The sequence below is a fragment of the Pinus tabuliformis genome, chromosome 2_2 (genome assembly GCF_031772625.1).
Source record: "Pinus tabuliformis cultivar Carrire ecotype Pingquan chromosome 2_2, CPIR1, whole genome shotgun sequence".
NCBI classification, from domain to species: Eukaryota; Viridiplantae; Streptophyta; class Pinopsida; order Pinales; family Pinaceae; genus Pinus; species Pinus tabuliformis.
The window spans coordinates 608713718-608739545 of record NC_142300.1 but is presented as its reverse complement, the minus strand read 5'-3'; the positions used below and the strand labels follow the sequence as shown (position 1 = coordinate 608739545).

At 39.9% G+C, this 25828-nt stretch overlaps 1 protein-coding gene across 1 annotated transcript in view; it reads left to right on the top strand.

Annotated features, from left to right (window-relative positions):
- Positions 1-25828, top strand: part of LOC149194126 (putative LRR receptor-like serine/threonine-protein kinase At1g06840) — a 370173-nt gene that overhangs the window by 333766 nt on the left and 10579 nt on the right. The window contains exons 15-16 of the mRNA XM_089405038.1: positions 17312-17461; positions 17925-18205. Coding sequence (XP_089261164.1) covers positions 17312-17461; positions 17925-18205 — 431 coding nt within the window. The remainder of the gene's footprint in view (positions 1-17311; positions 17462-17924; positions 18206-25828) is intronic.

Below are 25828 nucleotides of genomic sequence, written 5' to 3'. Positions count from 1 at the left end.
TCCGATCGGGACATGATTGTGTCCTGATCAAACACGATCAGACACATTCGGAAGGACATGAATCCGACCAAAGACTCCCTTTCTAACATGACGTGGATTGCCAAAATCGGGATTCAAATTGCAAAATCGGGACACGTTGTGTCCGATCGGGACACGTCATTTCCGATTGGGACATGATCGTGTCCTGATCAAACACGATCAGACACATTCGGAAGGACATGAATCCGACCAAATCGTGTCTGATTCGCCCTATTCGGGACACGCTGAGCCTGGGGGACGAATCTAGTTTCATAGGAGAAATGCTGGGGGACAAATCTAGTTTCATAGGAGAAATGCCTTCACATTGGGATCTAAGTTTGAAGGATTCTACAGAGTCATTGGAAGACCTCTTCTAGCTATTGTCCATAATACAGATCATCAAAGTGAGTTGTGGCACTTAAGGCTGGCCTGTCTACAGTGTGATGCACTTCTAAAATTAAAGAAATTAGTCTTCGGGATCCCTGATGTTCAAGCTCAACATGATGGAGTATGCCCTAGGTGTGCAAGTGGAAAGAAGACAAGAGGACCATTCTCCTCTAGCGAAAAAAAGACGAAAGGCATCCTTTATCTTATTCATTCTGATATATGTGGTCCAATGCTCGTGCATTCACTTTGGGGTCATCTTTTTTTTACATCACCTATTTCGATGATTTCTCTAGGAAGACATATGTGTATTACTTGAAGCACAAGGATGAGGCATTCGAAATGTTCAAAGAATTCAAGGCTTTCGTTGAAAATCATACAAGAAAGAAAGTAAAAATATTCATGTCCGACAACGGTGGGGAATTCATCTCAAATGAATTTATAGACTTGTAAGAAGGAAGGAATTAAGAAGGAGACCATTGTGCCCTACACTCCCGAACAAAACGGAGTGGCTGAGAGAAAGAACATGTCCATTGTAGAAGTTGCCTGAGCCATGCTCCATGATCAAAAGCTACCAAATTTCCTTTGGGCTGAAGCAACAAACACAACCGTATATGTTCAAAATAGGTTGCTTCATTAAGCTTTGGACAACAATATTCCCAAGGAAGTATTCTCAATTGTTAAACATGATATTGGTCATCTCTGGATTTTTGGTTGCCCCATATACTTCCATATGTCAGAAAACAAAAGAAAAAAGCTAGAAACTACATGAAGAAAAGGTATGTTTATTGGATATAGTGAAGATTCCAAAGCATTTAGAATATATATTTTTGGTCGAAGGAAGGTTGAAGTTAGCAAAGATGTAACATTCGATGAAGATGTTGCCCTTAAAAAAGCAAGGGAACTCCCTCCACGTCCTCCTCCTGAAGATAAGAGTGATGATATGGATATTATAGAAGGTACTTCTATACCTAAATCTGAGGAGGACATTGTTGATGATCTGATGGAGACTGGTTAGGGAAGTCAACTACTGTTGACTTTTTGTAGATTTGACTTGTCTTCATCATTTTGGCATAGATTTGATTTTACAATGTTGGGATATTGGATATGGATGATGTACTCTCCTTGCTGAACATTTGAAACAATCTATTTGAAGAAGATTTGCAAGGGTTTTCCCCATAGTGGGTTTTTCCCTCGCCATTGACCAAAATTTGTCTCTTGTCTCTTAGTTGTCTTTCTTTGTGCGTTTGTTTATTTGTTCTATCTACTATTGATCTACTGTCATTGGAAAAAGTAAAAATGAATGCTATTGGATATTGTTGAAGAACAAATTGATGAAAATTAATACTAGCTTCTAGATTTTCCCTTTTCCCTATTATTTTATTGGTGGGGGCCATTTTCTACTAGGACACTTTTTGCCGCAATTTTAAATAAAATAATAATTTTCCTTCTTGGTCTCATCATCCAACTATCCCCAACTTTTCCACTCCATTTGAGGAGGTTTGGTGTCCTTACCCTTCTGAGGAAAGTAGGCCTGGAAGGTAATCTAGTGTGAGGGACTGGATCCAGGATGTTACTAGTCCTGGTGATCACATCTTGCAATGTGGTGGGCTTATAGTGTTTAAATTTCTAAGTATTACTCGTTAGAAATTTTATCTATATTATTTGGTTTATTTCTCCTACTTGTTAATTACGAACAAGTTATTTAAACATATAAATACTGAAATAAACACAATACAGTCTCAACCATCTACAGATCAACAATTGAAAGAATTAGCAAACACACAAGTGACACCATTGATTTTCGACAACTCGTCCACAGAAAAACCCAACTTGGGAAAACTAGTGCAACGATTTTGAGGGTTATTTCACTATGCAGTCTTTCTGAGTACAACTGGGTGCCAAACTAGCTCACCATTTAGAGAAACTAATCTGGTAGTAATACCTCTCTATTCGGAGGAAAATATTTGGAAAGTCTGCCCCATGAAACCCTCTCGAGAACAATTTGAAGCCTAGCGTCAGTCGACCTGGCCTTTGTGTCAGCTCGAAACCCTCTACGTCAGCGCTTTGAGGAATTATGTAGCCTCTACGACCCTTTGCGTCACTCTTGCAACCTCTGTGTGGATGACGTAGGCCCTTATGGCCTCTATGCAGTCCCTTCTGCCTCTGCGTGGCTCCATCTGGCTCAACGACTGCCTCTCTCTACTTCTGAGTCTCTTGGCACTATCTTTGCTTCTCTATCTCGTACTCACTGCCCCTCGCTGCAACTGCTCACTGATTCAATTTCTCTTAGCAAACCACGCCCTAGAAAATCGAATGACTGATCACTTTGTTGTGTCCTCCAACTGACCCACAAGCCTCTTCTTATACCTTTCCTGTTGGTCCTTCAACGGCCGAGATTACATCTCTAATCAACGACTAAGATTAGATTTAGCTTGATCCATGTCATTTAGAACCTTCTAGCCCAGTTTTATATTAATATCCATTAAAATTTTATTTTTCCTAAGTTTAGACTTAGGAACTCCATTAAAAATATTAATTATTTTAATATCTCCTTAACTGGGTATGTTAAATTTAAGTATGTTCTATGTTAGAGAAATTTATTTCAATTTTCACAGTTAGCTTAATATCTTTTCAGCTTAGCAATCACATCAACATTAAAATAAACTGTAGATAGAACGTAAATATAAATCGCAAAAGACAAGCCAAGAGAAGAGGACACAAGATGTGGTGCTATCCAGGGACAAACCCCAATGTGGGGAAACCCTTCGTCAATTCTTCTTATATGATCTTCAATAGTTCAGCAGAGAGAGAGATGGTACATATACATCAGAAGTCAACATTTTGACTTATCAAAATAAGAGCAGAGATCTTCTCTAAGAAGATGTCACATGAGGTAGTTGATTTGAACTTAGGTGAAAGCAGACTGCTTCAATAGATCCTCTAAGGTGATTCCATCACCATACTGCACCTCACTGTGCTACATCTCATCATCATGTTGCACCTGTCACTGTGCTGCGCCCATTCACTGAGCTGCTCGTCACTGAGATGCAACCAGTCATGGTTGTACCCATCATGGTGCACTATGTTGCACCACTCACAGTTGTACCCATACATACTGCCTCCACTATGCTGCAATCATTATAGTTGTACCTATACATGTTGATGTACATACTGCCTCCACTATGCTACAATCGTTACAGTTGTACCTATACATGCTGCTGTACATATTGCCTCCACTATGCTGCAATCATTACAGTTGTACCTATACATTTTGTTGTACATATTGCCTCCACTATGCTGCAATCATTATAGTTGTACCTATAAATGTTGTTGTAAATACTATCATCATGCTGCTGCACTAACTGTCACCTACAACCAACCAAAACAACTTTTTCCCTTACCTTAAAGCTGCCCGCACGGACCTGCGTCCTCCTTTCTTCAATCTCGACCTAGTTGTAGCATTTAACAACCTTCCACGCTGTCACTAAGAAACCCTTGCTATGATGCTAGGCCTATGGCCTAGCACATAGCAACTCTGAAGTAAATGTCCTCAAAACAGTTACATAAACATCATTAACGCAACAACACAAAGGAGTAGACTTCAACACTTTCCTTTACTGTATAACTATGGCTTATCAAATAGTCCTGAAGGCATGTCTATATCAGCTTCCTTTATGATACAGTTACCTACAACAAACATACATCTTAATGTTGTGATAAGACATTTCCTTGCTGTGTTATAGGGGTACCTTTGTTGCTTCATTGACAGCGGATGAATTCTCCCTTAGGACTGTGGATAAGGGCTGCTTTAGGCAGCGTATTAGGGCCTTCATTAACAACATATTAAGGCTCCTTCTGGATTATGTATAAGTATCTCTTCGACGGAATATTAGGACCTTTCTTAATTGTGGATTAGGGCCTATATTAGCTATGTATAAAACCTCCTCTTAGCTGCATATTAGGGCCTAGTTGCTGCGGAATAGGATCACTGTTTAGCTGTGAATAAGGTTTCAATAGACTATGGATTAGGGCACCTTAGGACAGCGTATAAGAGCCTCTTTAACAGCGAATTAGGGCCACCCATAACTGCAGATTAGTGCTCCCTCCTTGACTACGTAGAGCCTTCTCTTTTCACTGTGCCTTGATCTTGTATAGAATAGCAGTTAGGGCATCTCCCTTTAGGTCAATGTTTAGACTTATTCTCTCCTCCATGATAGTGTTAAGGTCTCTCTCAGAATGCGGATTAGGGCATGGCATATTCCCTTTGACTGTGGCCAGACTGCTGCTAGGGCATCCTCCTTACTGCGGCTACGGCATCATGAGACTTAGGCCACCGTATACTCTTAGGATCTCTCCTCCCACCAAAACCCAAAGACAAGTGGAGAGGAAGAGATCACAAGAAGAGTGTGTGCAAATGATATGCAAGCCACCCCTTTTTATACTAAAATTTTGAGCACAAGTGGGGTTTATTTGGTTGCTGGTCGACCTTGACGAACCGTCTTATAACACAAATAAATTCATAACTCTATGAATACTTATCAGAATCGGATGATCTTTAGATCAATCCTACGCCTCTCGATGAGAGGGATCCAAGAAAAATATCAGCTGCCATTAATAAGATGACCCACATGGAGTTGGGCCCTAGTTGCCAATTTTAACACTCCCTCTCAACTAGGGAGAACTCCATCTGCTGATCCATATGTCCGACTGTACTATCTCTGCCATCAGTGCCCTACACTACTTTGTTCTACTCTGCTGAACCATGAAGAAGAAGAATTGATTGAGAATGTCTCATACCATTCTTACTGACCCGAAGTCAGTGTCATATGAAGAGAGTGTGTCATACCACTCTTACTGACCCGAAGTCAGTTTCATATGAGGAGAGTGTGTCATACCACTCTTACTAACCTGAAGTCAGTTTTAATGACCCGATATCAATATCAGAAGAGAGTGTCTCAAACCACTCATACTGATCTCAGATCAGTTTCAATGATCCCATATTAGTTTCATTAATCCCAGATTAGTTTCATTGATCCCAGATCAATGGAGGTCATCCTAGCATAGGGAGTACAGTAGATACAACGATGCATCCATCGATAGTACTACTATGGTCCCTAACCCCATTTCGCTGCTCATTGATCAGATGAGAGGTACTTCCCATGAGTCCCAAACTGCATGGGTAGGATGCCTCGATAGGAGAACTAATCATCATGTCCATAGGAGAATGAATCATCCTGTCCCACAGTTGCCACAGGAGAACTAATCATCCCGACCCATAGGAGAACTAATCATCTTGTTCCGCAGCCGCCACGGGGTGTCGCAGGGAAGGCTGAGCCATTCACCCTGTACACAGTGCACCACAAGGGGAGGGTGAGTCTCCCTATGGTCGCGTGTTGCTCCAGTAAGAACCCCAAGCCCCCCAGAGCTCTTAGAGCTCAATGCATGCAATATGCAGGACCCTTATAAGGTCTCTCAACAATTCCAAGTCGTTTGGGAAAGTCATAGATTTGACCTTTCCGCGGGGTTTTGACAGAATGTCTGTGACCTGTACATCAGTCTCAATGCGATGGAGCCTCCTCACTCATCGAATTAGCATATCCCAGATAAGGTAGTATCTGATGTCTATCTGCTGGAGCAATCATCGAATATGGGATTCCTCAACAATCGAATCCCCCCTGGTTGTCACATAGAATCACAATGGTATTCATCATGTGTACAAACAGCTCACTAAAGAGCTTCCACAACTAGGTAGCTTCACATGAGATCATACTCGTAGCTATGTATTCGGTCTTGGTGGTGCTTATAGCAACTGACTTCCGCTTCCTGCTCATCCATGATATCGAAGCAAAATCCAAAGAGAACCAACACTCAGAAGTGCTCTTGCAATCCTCCACACTACCTGCCCAGTCAGCATTCGAATAATCATGCAAATTCTCATTTCTGGCAGTGTATCTCAATCCATGAGAGATTGTGCCCTGAAGATATCTCAAAAGATTCTTGGCACCAATCCAGTGAGGCTCAACCATATATGAGCTCATCATGCTAATTGCAAAAACATATGTCCGGATGGAAGTTCACCAAGAACATCAATTGGAATGAGTTTATGAAACTCAGAGGCATTTCCCAAATCTGGTCTGGAATCATCCATCTAACTTCTGAAAGTTAAGATCCTCGAGGTAGTCACGGGCTTGTAGTTTACCATTCCACATCCAGAATCCAACTTCCTCTTACTTCTACAAGTGAGAGGGTCAGCACTTATCAGAAATAGATCATTCTTAGAAGGTGTCGGTATGAGAGGTCTATCATCCACAACCTTCAAATAATGGTTTGGATTGGCTTCACTCTTAGTGAATCTCAACTTCATCTGACAGCTATCAATCCTCTCATAATATGCCCGGGGTGTTTTGCTTCAAGCCACAGAGGGCTTCTTTCCACCTGTATACATGAGATTCCCGATCATGAAACTCAAACTCCTTGGGTTGTTCCAAACCTGTGGACTTGCTACATGAGGGGAATGGTCCCCTTGTAGGATTTTACTTCGGTACATCTCAGACATGTACCTTCATGCTCTTCTTGAATTCAGGCATCCCTGTCACCATCTGACTCACATCGGGTAGGGCCCCATAAGTAGACCTCCGATGTTATAGATGAGATATGTCAATTGAAATGATCCCCAATGGACCATCTTGCAACTTGATACAAATTGCCAACCCTGAACCCATGAGAAAAAGCATCTTTTGAAAATTCTATTTTCTAACACGTACCTTTCCATTGATGAATTCCACCCTGAAACCTTTGACTTCCATTACCGAAATGGACACCAAGTTCTTCTTGCGATCAGGTACATAAAAGAGATTCTGTGAATGAATCGAGTTACCCTCATTCAATTGAGGGGTAACACCCTTTCCGGGATAGGTGGCATCGACTCCAAGTATAATCCCACGAATGTTTCCATCTCTACCAAATTAGAGAGAGAGAACCCTTCTATTTGATGGAGTGCCTTGAAGCACTACAATCAATAAGCCAGATTCCCAAAGTTAAGATCCTCGAGGTAGTCACAGGCTTGTAGTTTACCATTCCACATCCGGAATCCAACTCCCTCTTACTTCTACAAGTGAGAGGGTGAGCACTTATCAAAAATAGATCGTTCTTAGAAGGTGCCGGTATGAGAGGTCTATCATTTGCAACCTTCAAATAATGGTTAGGATCAGCTTCACTCTTAGTGAATCTCAGCTTCATTTGACAGTTATCAATCCTCTCATACTATGCCCGAGGTGTTTTGCTTCAAACCACAGAGGGATTATTTCCACCTGTATACATGAGATTCCCGATCATGAATCTAAAACTCCTTGGGTTGTTCCAAACCTGTGGACTTGCTACATGAGGGGAATGGTCCCCTTGTAGGATTTTACTTCGGTACATCTCAGACATGTACCTTCATGCTCTTCTTGAATTCAGGCATCCCTGTCACCATCTGACTCACATCGAGTAGGACCCCGTAAGTAGACCTTCGATATTATAGATGAGATATGTCAATTGACATGATCCCCAATGGACCATCCTGCAACTTGATACAAATTGCCAACCCTGAACCCATTAGAAAAAGCATCTTTTGAAAATTCTATTTTCTAACACGTACCTTCCCATTGATAAATTCCACCCTGAAACCTTTGACTTCCATTGCCGAAATGGACACCAAGTTCTTCTTGTGATCAGGTACATAAAATAGATTATGTGAATGAATTGAGTTACCCTCATTCAATTGAGGGGTAACACCCTTTCCAGGATAGGTTGCATCGGTTCCAAGTACGGCTCCAAGTATAATCCCACAAATGTTTCCATCTCTACCAAATTAGAGAGAGAGAACCCTTCTATTTGATGGAGTACCTTGAAGCACTACAATCAATAAGCCAGAGTCCCAAAGAATCTAAAGGAGAGGGCCAATACAAGATAACACTTCTTTATCGTATCCGAAACAATATTTGATTCTTCATACCTAGGGTTCCTTGCTTTCTTTGAAGATTCAACCATTTTCTTGATGACCTTAATTACCTGTCATTCCTCTAATCATTGAGGATGTCCCTGGAAATATTGTTATCATCATCAAGTGATGTGTCCCTACCATTCAGACATTCCTTCTCATAATGGCCAAACATGTCATTTGTCTTTCTTTCCACCCTTAGATCCGGACTTTCCAATGAAGTGATCTTTAGGTAGGCCATCATAAGCTTCTGCTACGCCATTCTGATAATGTTCTTTGCTTCGATTTCACCCTTGGTGAATTTTAAGAGGGATGAGGAATCGATTGATCCTTTTGTCTTTTCCCAACTATCTTTGGTGATTGCTCTTTCACTCTTGCTTGGGCATTGTTTTCACCTCAACTCTAATACATTGTTAAATTTAGGTATGTTCTATGCTAGAGAAATTTATTTCAATTTTCACAGTTAGCTTAATATCTTTTCAGATTAGCAATCACATCAACAATAAAGTAAACTGCAGATAGAACATAAATATAAATCGTAGAAGACAAGAGGGCACAAGATGTGGCGCTAGCCAGGGACAAACCCCAATGTGGGGAAACCCTTTGTCAATTCTTCTTATATGATCTTCAATAGTTCAACAGAGAGAGACATATTACATATACATCAGAAGTCAACATTTTGACTTATCAAAATAAGAGTAGAGATCTTCTCTAAGAATATGTCGCATGAGGTAGTTGATCTGAACTTAGGTGAAGGCAAACAACTTCAACAGATCCTCTAAGGTGACTCCATCACCATACTGCACCTCACTTTGTTGCACCTCATCATCATGCTGCACCTGTCACTGTGCTGCACCCATTCACTGAGCTGCTCTTGTCACTTAGATGCAACCAATCATGGTTGTACCCATCATGGTGCACTATGCTGCACCACTCACAGTTGTACCCATACATGCTGCTGTACATACTACCTCCACTATGTTGCAATCATTACAGTTGTACCTATACATGTTGTTGTACATACTGCCCCCACTATGCTGCAATCATTACAGTTGTACCTGTACATGCTGTTGTACATATTGCCTCCACTATGCTGCAATCATTATAGTTGTACTTATACATGTTGTTGTACATATTGCCTCCACTATGTTGCAATCATTACAATTGTACCTATACATGGTGCTATACATATTGTCATCATGCTGCCGCACTAACTGTCACCTACAGCCAACCAAAACAACTTTTTCCCTTAACTTAAAACTGGCCACACAGACCTATGTCCTCCTTTCTTCAAACTCAGCCTAGCTATAGCATTTAACAAACCTCCACGTAGTCACTAAGAAATCCTTGCTATGATTTTATGGCCTATTGCCTAGCACATAGCAACTCTGAAGTAAATGTCAAAATAATTACATAAACATCATTAAAGCAACAACACAAAGGAACAGACTTCAACACTTTCCTTTATTTTTATAACTATGGCTTATGAAACAGTCCTGAAGGCATGTCTATATCAGCTTCCTTTATCACACAATTACCTACTGCAAGCATGCATCTTAATGTTGTGATAAGACATTTCCTTGCTACGTTATAGGGCTACCTTTGTTGATTCGTTGACAATGGATGAATGCTCCCTTAGGACTGTGGATAAGGGCTGCTTCAGGCAACGTTAGGGCCTTCATTAACAACATATTAATGCTCCTTCTGGACTGCGTATAAGTGTCTCTTGGACAGCGTATTAGGAATTTTCCTAACTGCGGATTAGGGCCTTGATTTAGGGCCTATATTAGTTGTATGGAACCTCCTCTTAGCTGTGTATTAGGGCCCATTTGTTGCAGAATAGGATCACTGTTTAGCTGTGAATAAGGTTTCAACAGACTGTATATTAGGGCACCTTAGGACAGTGTATAAGGGCCTCTTTAACAGTGAATTAGGGCCACCCTTAACTGCAAATTAGAGCTCCCTCCTTGACTACGTAGAGCCTCCTCTTTTGACTGTGCCTTGATCTCGTATAGAACAACAGTTAGGGCATCTCCCTTTAGTTCAACATTTAGACTTCTTCTCTCCTCCATGACAGTGTTACAGTCTCTCTCAGAATGCGGATTAGGGCATGGCATATTCCCTTTGACTGTGTCTAGATGTTCCTCCTTTGACTGCAACCAAACTGCTGCAAGGTCATCCTCCTTACTGCAGCTAGGGCATCATGAGACTTAGGCGAGCATATACTCTTAGGATCTCTCCTCCCACCAAAACCCAAAGACAAGTGGAGAGGTATAGATCATAAGAAGAGTGTGCGCAAATGACTTGCAAACCACCCCTTTTTATACTAAAACGTTCAGCACAAGTGGGGTTTATTTGGTTGCTGGCCGACCTTGACGAATTGTCTTATAACACAAATAAATTCATAACTCTATGAATACTTGTCGAAATCAGATAATCTTTAGATCAATCCTACACCTACCTTATATGGGGTTCTGACCCTGGATCTATGTTTTTCCTTCAAGCGGAAAAACTCACCAAAAGTTAAGGCCATCTTAATCCTTGGGTCCAATGCATCATAATCCTCAATCCCATCCGTGATTGATCCCATGAAGGTTGTAAATGAATTTGGCTCTCTTGAGGCCATGGCTCCTTGGAATTTGCATAAGATATTCCTTGCTTTGGATGTCAAGGAAATCCCTGAATATCAAAATTGGTGGGATACAAATTATATGAAAAAATCCAAAATCCTTCTTGAGTAGTGGATCATGTTGTCAAGTTCCTCAAGTACACTTTTGAAATCAACATTCTTCATGAGGATGCCCTCATGTGGCTCTTCATTGATTCCTTTGGGGAAGATCAGAGGGATTGGCTTGAAAGATGTATACCAAAGAGAATCCCTTCCATTAGGGTTCTTGTTAAAGAATTCCTTAAGTACTGGGGACCAAGTTTTCATGTTTAAGATGTTACCCAAAACTTTAACTATTTCTCTCCAAGAAGAGGGACTCCTTAGCCATAGTGAAGAAGTTGAAGAACACAATGAGCAAGAGTCCTTTTTAGATCATCAAGATGAAAACATTGATGAAGATATTGAGGCCAATTTTGAGAAGAAGCATGGTAAGAATCTTAATGATGAAAACCCTTTGGAAAATGGATTTGAGAATAGCCCCTCCCTTTTCAAGGATGTTATCTATGATGATTTGTTCCATGAAGACCTTGAAAAGGTTGATCCCATTGACCCCTTGAAGGTTGACATTTTTGAGTTCATGCATATAGGGACTCCTTAGCCATAGTGAAGAAGTTGAAGAACACAATGAGCAAGAGTCCTTTCTAGATCATCAAGATGAAAACATTGATGAAGATATTCAGGCCAATTTTGAGAAGAAACATGGTAAGAATCTTAATGATGAAGGCCCTTTGGAAAATGGATTTGAGAATAGCCCCTCCCTTTTCAAGGATGTTATCTATGATGTTGTGTTCCATGAAGACCTTGAAAAGGTTGATCCCATTGACCCCTTGAAGGTTGACATTTCCAAGTTCATGCATATAGAAGAAGGTAAATGGGATGTCAGTGGCCACTCCTTATACAATGATCCAATTTATGATACTAATGATGATGCTGGTAGGAACCTTTTCTTGCCTTATATTCCATGTCATCAAGAAGAGATAATCGTTGATATTTTTGAGCCATCCATGGACCCTAGTCTTAAATTGATGAGCCTATGTCGGTTGCTCATTTTCAATATGGTCCTTGTAATGAACAACCTAGTTATTGTGGTCCTCCATGCCAACCATCCTATCACCCCTCCCATCGTGTCCCTAAGGACACCATGAAGCGTTGCATCACTAAGGAGGTTTTGAGGAGTGCTTGAGCTTGATTGTTCACTTCTCTATATTCAAACTTGAGGGAATGATCCGATGGTGCAGGCATGATTCCCCTTTTTCGCTTGCATCCATGGCTCCTTTTCATAAAGTGTGGTCACGTTATTTTCCTACCTCCCACTCTTGTGATCTTGCATATGAGTGTCATTATTATTATGTTTGTTCTTGGATTTATCTCATAATTAATCATAAAGGACAGAAGTAGAATGTTGATATGATGATATCCTAGTTACATTAATTGTATGACTATACTTAATTTGTACATTGTATACTAGCATTGCATGGCATGTTCCTTTTTGTTGGAAATGTAGCTAGTTTCAGTCTTCATAATTGTTGTTGTACTCATTTCGATATGTATCTTATGTAACAAACAAAAGAAGAAAAGAAAAAGTTATTATTTTAAAAGCATGTGTTTCACACTCATTATTGATGGTCTTCTAGGTCAAAGCATATTCTTCATGCTTCTAGGGTTTGTTAGGTCATAAGATTTATTGTCATGAGTTAAAGGAGTCAACATCATGTTTATAAGACCCATTTGGGCAAAATGGAATTTGTAAAATAAATTATTTTGAGTCTAGTAGGTCCTGGAAACCTCAAGATCACAGGTCAGCCCTAGAAGATACAAGTCGACCTAAAGAGGGGCTATTTGACCTCTTGGAAAGGATATATATAGAGATATCTTCAAGCTCATTTGAAACTCACCAACAAGTTCGATCTGGAGTAAGAAGTACAAAGAAAGAGAGAGAAGGTCAAGAAAAGAGAAGTCGAAATTCTGAGACTAGTGCAGTTCTAGAAGGGTTTGTCTCTAGTTAACCTAGTTTCACTGTGATCCTATTGGAAGGTCTCTTTGGAGGGATGACTTGGTGCTAGGAGGAGGACTTGGTCCAGAGTTTGGGTCTTTGTTGTCTCATTTGAAGATTCTATAAGAAGAGGAGCTTTTTGGGTTTTCCCCTTGGAAGGGTTTTGCTCGGGCTTTGAAACTTGACTTTATCTCTTGGTGAATTTCCACCTCATTTTTTAGCATCTTTGACTTGGAGAGAATCTTTATTTTCTCTCATTTATTTAATTTTTGGCTAATTTATTGCCACATTTTCCCCTAGACTTAGGAAAAGTGGGTTTTGAGGGTTTATAGTTGATTTTTACCCCTCAAACTGTGCCTTAGTAGAAAGTTTAGGAGTAGAGGTCCAATTTTGACCACTCATACCCCCTACAACTTCTCTAGACATCACTTATTACAATTTACATGGAAAATTTATTAAAAATCTCGTTATGCGAGAAAATTTAATCAATTAAAAAGGACACCTAGACCTAATCAAATTCCGCGAAGTTTTACGAGTGATTTAACATGGTAATATATAATGACTCTAGACAGTAGGACTCACTTTAGACAATAGGACTCACTTAAGGCCTTGCTATCAAGCCGCACTCCAACTTTGGGGTCATAACTAGAGAAAAAATTCAATTATTATCAAGCACTAAAAAACACAAATAATAAACCAAATAAAAAAGCCTCCCTAGAGTGAACTCACTTGATAACAAATCCCTAAGCTACCTAGGCCTGTAGGGCTTGCAAAATCTGAGTACAATGAAGAAGAAGAGAGAGAACAAGAGGCTTAGAAGCCCTGATCATATCTAAGCTCTCTATGTGCAGGAACCCTCGAACATATCCTTGGGTATGGAGTCTTCAAGTGTACTTCAATGGTCAATAGGACGCATTAAAATAATAATAAACTTGCCTCCACATATGAGTCAATGAGTATAATTCATAAAGTTTTTGTATGATGAAAAATTAAAGCGGTACCTCCTGGTAATCCCCACCATTAGCTAAAGTCATAATAGAAGGAGACCATGTGTTGCTCCTTTCTTACTGACAAAACATCATGATGAACTAGAATCATACGTTATCACTCTCGATTCTTATTTAGGTGTTCCAAATTTGAGATGTTTGAGTGTTATGCTAAGCTAACCACAAACACATAATCATGCATCTTTCACCAATGATATGCCATAGCTGATAGCACCAAAAGGCATCTCACCACTGTCAATCAAGACATTAAGTGAAACCACAAACTCATGAATAATGCAGATTTGATTTAGCCTACGGGGCATTCTTATGAAGTTATGACAGTTTTGGATAGCTCTCACCAACTTCAGGTTGGACCAGTGAAACATGAATCTCCAATCACTCACGATTAATCGCTAGTCAAATTCTGCACTTCTCTCAAACAATCTGATTCAACTCTGGGTGAGTCAAACTTGTGTTGAGTGAATTTGACTCATGGTCAATGCAAGTTTGACTTGCGACTCACCGATTAATTGCAATTTAGGCGACTGAGGTGATTTTCAACCCTCAATTCGATGAGCATGAGTTTTAACTTTTAGGGTTCTTGCATTTTTCATTGCGTGGTTTAGTTAGGTTAAAAATTAAACGTCGGTTCGTAACCGACTTTTCATTGCTCAGGCCCACAACTCATACGCTGAGAAGGTAATAGAGGCATGATTTCAGTTTCAGTTTACTCCGAGTCATAGTGTAATAGAGGCGTAGTGTGTAGTGTACTCTAGTGTAGCTTCAGCGTGTGCTCTGTCAAAGATTTCAGTAGCAAACCATTATGGTACCATTTCAGCAACAATCAAGAGATTTTAGTTACTACTTTTTTCACTAATTAGTGTGCAACATTTATAAACTTTTAGAAGCAGATGCTTCAGGTTCTATGTAGTCACTGGTTAGGAGTCAGGGCTCAGATCTTTGGAGCATGTTTGGACTCATATGAGATACTTTTTCATTCATGATATTTTGGACATCTATTGATATATGCATCGTTTGGACATGGCTTTATTTAATATCAATGAAAAATGTTTTTTTTTAATTCAATATATGTGTATATATTTATAATTTTATTTATTGAATTCAACGATTTTTTCCTGATTTCTCCCCAATCCGATTAAAACTCTTCGCTCTTTTGCCTCACTGATTTATTGCCGATTCTGAGTCTAGTAACATTGGGTTGGATTGATCATCACCTTTCTTTCCTGGATTTAGCTTTCAATCTTTCCCAACTTCATGACACTAATTCAAAAGCGCACCTTATTTTCAAATGTGCTATCTGTTATGAGATCAGGGAGAGGTTTATTGCCTTAATTGAGATTTAGGTGGCTTGTTGGACACATTCTTTCTTTGTCCAGATCAGAGATATTTATTTCTTTTCCTAAGAGAGATTTTTGGTCATAAATCACACTCTCTGCATGGATGTCCATGACTAAAGCCTTTAGGAGGGTTACCTCATTATTTCCTGTTATACTGTCCTCTTAGGGCTGCAAGCAATAGGCAAAGGCCCGAACCTCTTTAAAGTTTAGATATTATATCGTTAAAACCTCAGATAGTCTTACTGGCAACAGAATTGGGATAATTGGAATGATATGATTGTCTACCAAAATCCCTGAGTTTCGGCTACATCTACAAAACATTACAATAAGAACAAGCCCATCAATGTGATAGTACTGTAGTAGGCCACTGTCCCACAGGCATTGAGTGTTAACAATGTTTTTAAAATTCAACATATCTGAAGGAAAAAAATGCCCCAGCGATTGCCTACTGCCTTTTGAGTAAATGCATTTTATTTGATGAAAATTAAGAGTTATGGATATGAAAAAGTTCAAGAGATTTTTTTTTGCAACAAAGGTGTTTCTTCATGAACAAACCTTCTTATGTTCGTTTGACAAGTCTTTGTCAGTGTCCATTTGAGGGGTTCAAAAGGATGAAGCAGTTCTTTTTGCTTTTGACATTTGTTAGAATGGGCATTGCATACTTCTAAAGTTCGAAATCATTCTATTCCTTTTAATGTCCACAGTTGTAGTTCACTATGTTGAGAAATCCAAAGTGTGACAGTTAAACGATTTCTCTTATTATGGCATTATCTTGTGATGTTTTTTCATTATTATTATTTGTTCTTTTGAATTATCTTTTCTTATCATTAAGACTAATGCCAAGCAACAAATAGAAGTGAACACAAGATGTAGGCACTTTGCCAGGGCAAAACTCCACTCTAGGGGAAAACCCAGTCAAAATTCTTCCTTAAGTAGATTCAAGATGAGACGGCCAAGACCCTTACAACCTAGAGTTGGGACTCCCTCCATCAAGTCATCCTTGTTTAATCTTAATCAGTATGTCATCCATGCCACTGTGTGAGCACTGAGTCCTTGTCACTGAGATGTTACTGAATTCTTGTCTCTGGCAGCACAGAAGCCTTGTCACTGTAATAGCACTGAGACTTTGTTCCTGTGGTAGCACCGAGATCTTTGTTACTGGACCGAGACCTTGTCATTGTGCCGAGACCCTATCACTGTGGTGGCACCAAAACCATCTCTGCAATATATAGCGAAATTATATCTTCATTATACTGTGCCTTCACCGAAATGCTCAGAACTCATTCTCTGGAAAAGATCCAAACTGTCTCACTGTAATAGACCGGAAAATTTCTCTCTGAAATCCGAACTTGTCTCCTTTGCAATAGCACCAAAAACATCTCTCTGAAATCCGCTATTGTCTCTGAGATCCACGAGTTTATCTCTTCAATTTTGGTCGAAGGTTGCACTCCTATTTATAGTAGTTTCCCTCTTGTAATGAGCCGACATAAGTCCTTGAAGAGATGTGTCCTGTCGGCTGACTTGATGAATTATTTTGAAGGAGACCTGATGGAGGGGTCTTTGACTAAATAGAAATTGATTTTGACTTAAATAAACAGTCCTAAAGCCTAAAGCCAGGCTTGACCTAACGCAATTGATCCAATCATGAAACTCATACTTTAACATGTCAATTCAATTAATCAATAAAATTCTTTTTGCTTTCTTTTGAAAAATATATTATATTTTGACTCAAGTACAATTTATGAAGACCTAACTTAGTTACATTCTTCAGCACACTATTTTTCATGATGCTTGTTTGTTTCTGTAGCCAGATGGAAGTGCCTCTTTGTTTTCATACTTCGAAGGAAAAAAAATAGGATTAGCAGGGATTCATCTATGTGCATGAAATTGCAATTCTGATTCTGATGTTGTCTGGTACAGAGCGTGAATCTGGTTTGAGCAAGAGTGCTCTTGTGGGAATTTTGATAGGGGCCATTTTTGGCACAGCAGTAGTTACTTCAATTATAATGATTATGATTTCGAAGCGGCAGGAAAAATACAGAGAAGTTGCTTCCAGAAAGAAATTTCTTGGTAGGTTAGCTCTCTCACAATATCTCTCTTTCTTATGTGTAGGCACGTTGATAAAGATGTGTATGTTTCTGGCACTAGTTGTCAGGCAAACCCAGAATTGTAATCTATTTTTAGGGTTCTCTCTGGTACATATATGTCTATGTTCTATGCTGGACGACATTGAAGTGATCGGCACAAATAGTTAGGAATCGGGATGTCTTCCTAATTGAGTTCCCTTATGCAAATAAAATTAATTTGATTAGTTTATCACATTTCTCCTTGCCTTAACTATAGTCACACAGTCTCATAAAATTCAGTTGTTGTTTCCTTGTAATCCATTTTTTATATTCCTAAATTGAGAAGATGCTATCTAGATAGTCGAATGAATCTTTTTCTAATAGAGACATGAGAAATTTGAATGTAGCCAATTTATCATCCTAGATTTGATGTCAATCTTATGCATCATTGTTTATTCCTATAACAGCAAAAGAGCGAGTGAAAGTGGCAGGTGTCAAAGATTTTGATTTTGATGAGATGGTTCTAGCTACAAATAATTTCAGTGTTTCCATGCAAATTGGACAAGGTGGCTATGGTAGGGTTTACAAGGGCCTTTTGAAGGATGGTACAGTAGTAGCTATAAAGCGTGCTCGGGAGGGATCTTTGCAAGGAGGAAAAGAATTCTCCAATGAAATAGAGTTGTTATCTCGATTGCATCATCGGAACCTTGTTTCACTATTGGGCTACTGTGATGACCAAGGGGAACAGGTACACTAATTGCAGTTCTTAGTCTATTATATTTGTTTCCTTTTATCTGGAAAATGAATAGAATACGATATATGAGAGGACTTTATTTTGTTTTACAAACAATGTTTTACTCTCTTATAGTTTTGAATGGATTGTAGAGTAGGAGAATTTCAATGTGACTTACAAACAAATATTTTCTTATGACCATTTCATGCCATCCTGGGATCCTTCCTTTCTAGCTATGGATCTAAAGAAAATATGTTATTGAGATTTTAGCGAGTATATGGCAGATTTGAGGCTTGTAGGAGCTAAACATTCATCCTTGTTTTATTACCATTTTTGGTGTCTTATGTACACTAGGTATTATAGTATTATATTGTCTCAATTACATTTTTTGTATTGTAGATCTTACAATAAAGCTAGGAATTTACATATGCTAAGCACTATATTGTGGATGTCCCAAAAATCAACCAACGATTTACAATATTTACTATATGTTAATTAAGTAATAACATCAGTTGCTGCAATAGGATTTGGGGTTAGCCGAATTTTCACAGACAACTCATTGGTGCTTTGATGTTTTTGGTAAACACTAGACTTGACATATGCTTTGTTGTAAACACTTTAAGTCAATATATGATTGATCCCTTTCATGCCCACTGGATTGCTGCAAAACATGTACTCAGATACTTGCATGGAACTATCCATCTGGGATTGAAATACATTGCTAAAAATAGAAGATTTCATGGATATACTGATGCTGATTGGGCTGGTAACTCTGCTGATAGAAAGATCACTTCTAGGTGCTGCTTTAGATTGGGATCTGCCATGATCTCTTGGATGAGCAGAAAGCAGAAGTCTGTTGCACTGAGTACAGCTGAAACTGAGTACATTGTTGCAAGCAAGGCTAGTTGTGAGGTAGTTTGGTTAGGAAGCTTATTGGGGAACTATTTGAGCAAGTTCCAGACACAACATATATATTGTGACAATAAAAGCGAGATTCGTCTTGTAGAAAATCCTGTGTTTCATGACAAGTCCAAGCATATTGAGATCAAGTATCACTATTTCCTAGATATGGTGCAGAGAGGAGCAGTGAGACTCCATCACATCTCCACTGATGATCAGATTGCTGACATTCTTACCAAGCCTTTACCGAAAGGAAATTTCTTGGTTTTTAGAGAGCATCTTGGACTTATGGACGTGACCTTTTCGGGAAGTGGTCACAACTGATCAAAGAACACTGACCAAACTTTGCCCCTTGCTAGAGCTCACAGAATTAGGGAATGATGCCAGAAAGATCTTGAGGATGAGGGACCTCTGTTAAAGTTTCTAAGTTTACTTTGTTAGAAACCCTCCATGCACTTTATCTGATTTATTCCTACCTACTTGTTATTTTCCTTAACAAGTTATTTACAATATAAATACTGAAAAATAAACACTAGTGCGTGCTCAACATATTACAGATCAACAACTAAAAGAAACAAAAACAAACACGCCATATGGCACAATTATTTTTGGACTAATGTCCCCGGAAAAACCCAATGTGAGAAAACCGATGCAGCTATTTGAGAGTTTTCTTATTAATCAATATCAGAGTACAATCTGGGTGCTAAAACTGGCCTACCCAACAGAGAATTTCCTTGGCAGTAATACCTCTCAGTTTCTGACAAATCTCCTGGCTGAAACCCGAATAATCCTTCCGACAGCTACTCAGCACAAATCTTCCCTAGAAACCCCAACGTCAGCCTCTCTCTAGACTATGTCAGCTCCTCTCTGCCTCACGCTTGGCTCTGCGTCACTCTCCTTGGCTACTACGCTGCTCTCCCGGCACTATCTCTGCCTCTCTGTCTCTCTGTACTCAAATTCACCTCAATTGCATCTCCCGATCACTAATTCTATCTCTCATAGCAAACCCTGCTCTAGAGAATATAATGACTTATCACTCTAGTGTATTCTCCAAATGACTCTCAAGCCTCCTCTTATACTTTTCCTGTTGACATATTAACAACCAAGATTAAGTCCCTAATCAATGGCTAATATTAGATTTGACTTGATCCATGTATTTTGGACCATTCTAACACATATTCATATTAATACACATTAATATTTTATTTTCTGTAAGTTTAGACTTAGGGACTCCATGAAAAATATTAATTATTTTAATATATCCTGATCTTTTTAGAATCTGCCCAAACCCTTTTTGGGTATTGGAGATCTCATGTGCCCCAACCTCTCCACCAAATTTCAACACTCCCTCTTAGCGGGGGCTATGCTCTAGCAATACTCCTCACTGAGTATTACTCTGATTATCCGACATCGGTCCCTGTGCTGATGCTAGGCCTTACTGCCCAACATCCTCTGCATTGTTGCACCGTGTACTGCTGCCGATGGTTCTACCACTGCCACTGCTACATCTGTACGACAATTCCCTCTGCATCCGTGTTGTTGCTGGTCCTTTCTCCCAGTATTGCATCCGCACTGCACCTCCTCTCATCATGTTGCATCGTGCTGCCCACTGTTGCATTGCGACTCAGCTACTGAGAAGTAACTGATCTCCCAATCTGACCTCCATGTTGGGCTAGAGACACCCACTGATGTTGAAGCTCCCTCTGTCGCTGACAAGTTCTCCCTCTCTGACCTCCGCGCTACTGCAAAAACTCCCTACATCTCGCACCGTTGCACACCTCTCTGTGCCATCCTGCACTAGTGCAACACTCCTGTGCCTCTCGCACTACTGCAGCCTGCTAGCCTCGCGCTGTCTCAAGACTCTTGCACTGTAGCTCTCTCTGCTGCTCCATCCGCATCTATCTCTACCCACTTACCTAGTTCTGCTACTCCTCATCGGGGCTCCCATAGCAAGGTCTAATCTAGGAGGCTGAGTACCTCGAGGATCCTGCCCCTCATTGCTTGTAGTCCGCCTGACTACAGCTCGATGTCTCCCCACTTCTTCTCAAGTGGCGCGTGTGCACTCATGACACACTCATCGTCTGTCAAAACTTCCTTCTCTCCCTGTGTTGGCGCTGCCTTAGTCTCAGAAGACTCTCCCTTACTCCTCTTCCTTGGACACTGGGTCACATAATGACCCAGCTCCCCACAGTGGAAGCACTTGATCTTGGAGAGATCCTTCTTCTTCCGTTTTTCTTGCTTTCCCTCAGATGCTAGGGCCACATCTTCCTCCTCCTACTTGAATTTGATCCCCTTGCTGCTGCTACCCGTTTTTGACTGCCATTTGATCTCTTCCTGGTGAAGAGATGCCCACATCTCGTCTCAAGGTGGAAGTGTCCCTCTGCCCAGTATACTTTGGACAAATACTTCCCAGTCTTCTAAGACAACATTCAGGGTTGTCCTCACCATTAGCTCCTGATCCGGTGTCACCCCTATAGCAGTAAATTGATCTCAGATCTCATTCAGTCCTCTAAGGAAGGTGTCAATCAGTTCTCCCTTCTTCATCTGATATGACCTCAACTGATTCTGAAGTAGCATTCTTCTTTCCACAGAAGTATGCTGGTACAACTTCTTGAGAGCTTCCCACATCTCAAATGTCGTTTCCTTCTCGGCTATGTGTGGTACTACATGATCCTTGACCCCGTCAAGGATAATGCTCTTGGCCCTTGCCATCACCTCCTCGTACTTGTCATTATCATTGGGGTCGACTGGGACAGCTATTTCCTTCAAGGCGAAGTTCTTGACACGATTCCTGTCAAGTATGGATAAGATTCTGGCCTTCCAGACTGCGAAGTTCGATGCTCCGTCCAACCTATCCTGGTCTCTTACTCTGTGTAGTGCCATGATGCTCCTCTACTTCCATCCTGGAAGTTCTCTGTTGGATTCCTATGAGTCTTTACTTCCCGTCTGAAAGTTCTCTTCTGGACTCCCTCTGAGTCCTGATTTCCCTCCTAGAAATCCTTCTGCCGCTGTCGAGATGCCCCCTACTCTGATCGTCTTGTGCAACCGCACCACTAATCCGAGTTCCTCGGCTAGAAACCCTCGGTAGCAACTTCTCTAGCCTTGCTCTATCAGGTACTGTTCTGATTACAGTACCTCACCAGCTCCACTTTGCAATATTCCCGTAGCATTCTAAACCCCTGCAACCTAAAGGTGAGAGCTCTTAGGCTCTGCGCAATACTGATACCGCAACCCAGCCTCCTCAACCAACTGCGTCAGCCCTCCCAGCCATCGCATGGCTCTGTGTGAGGCTTCTCTTGCCTTCCTTCGCCTCTGCGTTGCCTCTTCTCGGCTCACCCTTGATGATGCAAGCACTGCGTCACCCTTCCTTGTTGCTTCTCTGCTAGAAACAACTTATGTCGTCTTAGAACAACTGTTTTCAGCTGCTATTAGTCTGCTCGATTGATGTCCTTCAGTCCTCCTGTGATCTGTAATCATGCTCTGATACCATGTTGAAGTTTCTAATTTTACTTAGTTAGAAACCCTCCATGCACTTTATCTGATTTATTCTTACCTACTTGTTATTTTCCTTAACAAGTTATTTACAATGTAAATACTAAAAAATAAACACTAGTGCATGCTCAACATATTACAGATCAGCAACTAAAAGAAACAGAAACAAACACGCCACACGACACCATTATTTTTGGACTAATGTCCTCGAAAAAACCCAATGTAGGAAAATCGGTGCAACTATCTGAGGGTTTTCTTATTAAGCAATATTAGAGTACAATCTGGGTGCTGAAAATGGCTTACCCAATAGAGAATTTCCTTGGCAGTAATACCTCTTAGTTTCTGAAAAATATCTTGGCTAAAACCCCAGATAATCCTTCCAGTAGCTACTCAACACAAATATGCCCCAGAAACCCCAACGTCTGCCTCTCTTTGGATTGCGTCAGCCCCTCTCTACCTCACGCTGGCCTTGCGTGAGCCCTGGTCGGCTCTGTGTCACTCTCCTTGGCTACTGCGCTACTCTCTTGACACTATCTCTGCCTCTTTGTCTCTCTGTACTTAAATTCCCCTCAGCTGCATCTCCCGATCACTAATTCTATCTCTCTTAACAAACGCCACTCTAGAGAATATAATGACTGATCACTCTGGTCTATTCTCCAAGTGACCCTCAAGCCTCCTCTTATACTTTTCCTGTTGACATATCAACGACCGAGATTAAGTCCCTAATCAATGACTAAGATTAGATCTGGCTTGATCCATGTCTGTTGGACTTTTCTAACACAGATTCATATTAATACACATTAATATTTTATTTTCCCTAAGTTTAGACTTAGGGACTCCATTAAAAATATTAATTATTTTAATATCTCACAATCTGTTTAGAATCTGCCCAAACCTTTTCTGGGTATTGGAGATCTTATGTGCCCCAACCTCTCCACCAAATTTTGTGGCTAGAGCACATCCAATGCTACCCCAAATAAACATGCATCGAGTAGTGTGTGCCACAAGAGTAGGTCTCAATATGCATCCAACCCACAGTCTGGGATGTGGTAAGAGCCACCTATCTGGCCAATAGGTGTAGTGAGACTTGTCTGTGTGATTTGTCTAGGATGCAGGTGTTCCACCACTTGACACTTGGGTGTGTGTGAGTCTTGTCTGTGTGACTTGTTGGAATCTTGTCTATGTGATGTCCGTGTTCTATCACCTAATTTTTGAGATGAAAATTGGTTGAGTGTAATCCTTGTCTATGTGACATGTGATGGTTCTTTCCTTTCCAAGTTTGTGTTAATTGGATAATTCTTCTTTATATTGCAACTTCATTGTTACATATGTTACAGAGCATAGTTGAACTGAGATGAATGAAAGAGATCAAAGGAAGCAAGAATATTTGATGCAAAAAGAAATTCCTCCCTAGCTGAGAGGGAGTGTTAAAATTTGGTAGCTCAGGGATGAATTTCTTCTAGAAGAAATCATATCTTTTAGTTCTGTTTGAACTGCCTATAATAAAATTTCATTTCTTACAATTCTAATATGACTTTCCAAAAATTGTAAGTCACATCTCAATTTGGAAGATACTTTCCAAAAATAGAAATTAATGTCTAAATGATCAATGATAATCCCGTCATATGGAATCTTCTTGAAAATCAAATTAATCGTGATTATACAAGTCAAGAATTAATATTTTTATCCTTATTAGTATTATTATTATTATGATAGTATTATTTATAAAATAGTCTAAAGTCTTTCACCTTTAATGGATTAATAAAAATGAATTCTCTCATGGAATAAGTAATTTAAATTGAGAATCTCTTACTTGGAAAATCAAACCTCTCTCTTGGAATAAAATAGTAAGTCCACACTTGAGATAATGTAATTCTCCCTCTCTAATTCAATGTATGGCAAAAGTGTAACTTCTCCTCATTAAATGCACTTGTAACTCCCTCTATCAATTCGATTTGTAATTCTCACCAAATATCCTGTCATTTCTAAATGTAACTTTCCCTCTCTCGCTAATTCGAATTGTAACTCCTCAAGGAAAGTGTACCTCTCTCTCTATTCTTTGGATGAATTACACTTTTCTTCAAGTAACTCCTCCCTCATGGAATTCAATTCTCCTATTATTAGCTCAAGGAATGAGTTCATTTTGTAACTCCTCTCCTTTCTCATCTATTTAAGCTTGAGCAAGTGAGAGTTGAGAGTAGCATGTTCATTGTGAAGGAGAGCTAGAGTTGAGTGTGTGCAAGAGAAGTGCGAGAGAAAGTGAAGAGTAAGAGCAAGGGAAGCGCTGAAGCAAGTGTGAAGGGCAATATCTAATCAAGAGAAGGAGGAGATATTCAAGCAAAGAGCAAGAGCACTTCAGCTGCAAGTTGATCGAACATTGGTGAATTTATTCATTCTCATTCTCTCTCTCTCTCTCTGTGTACTTTGTTGAACAATTGAAGAAATCTAATAGAAGAAGAATCATCTAGGTTTTCCCCTTATGGGTTTTTCCCTGGTCATTGGACCTAACTCTCAGTGTTTCATATTTGTGCTTGATTGTCTTGATATGATCGTTAAGTTTATGTTCTATCTACAATTGCTGATCTAAAAAGTTGTGAAGAAGAAATTTGTATGCTAAGTAACTGTAACAACATAGTACATTCAATTTTCTCCAAAGTTTCTCCAAAGTACATTCAGTTTTCTGCAAAGTACATTCAACTTTCTAGAAAGTACATTCAACTATCTGCAATGTACATTCAGTTACATTCAATTTTTTGCATAATACATTCAATTTTTTACAAGCACATTCGATTTTCTCAGTTCTGCATAAAACTTTGAAGTTTTTGCAAAGAATTTTTAAATTTTTGCATAGAACTTTCAGGTTTTAACACTAGAATCCCCCCATAAATCGGTTGTCCCGATCACTCACTATGGTCTTGGGGAGACCACGCAACCTGAACGCCTCTTTGAAAAACAACTCAGTCACTTGTGAAGCTGATGACCAGGAGGGTATGGCGAAGAAATGGGCATACTTGGTCAGCCTATTGACCACCACATATATGTAGTCCCACCCCTGTGCTGTTGGCAACCCTGTAATAAAATCCATGGATATACTCTCCCATTTTCTCTCAGGAATGGGAAGAGGTTGTAGTAATCTTGTGGGTCGTGTCTTCTCTCCCTTGTTCCTTTCTCAAGTATCACACTCTTGCACGTGCCTCAAAACATCCCTCTTGAGGCCCCTCCACATGAAACACTCTTGGATAGCTC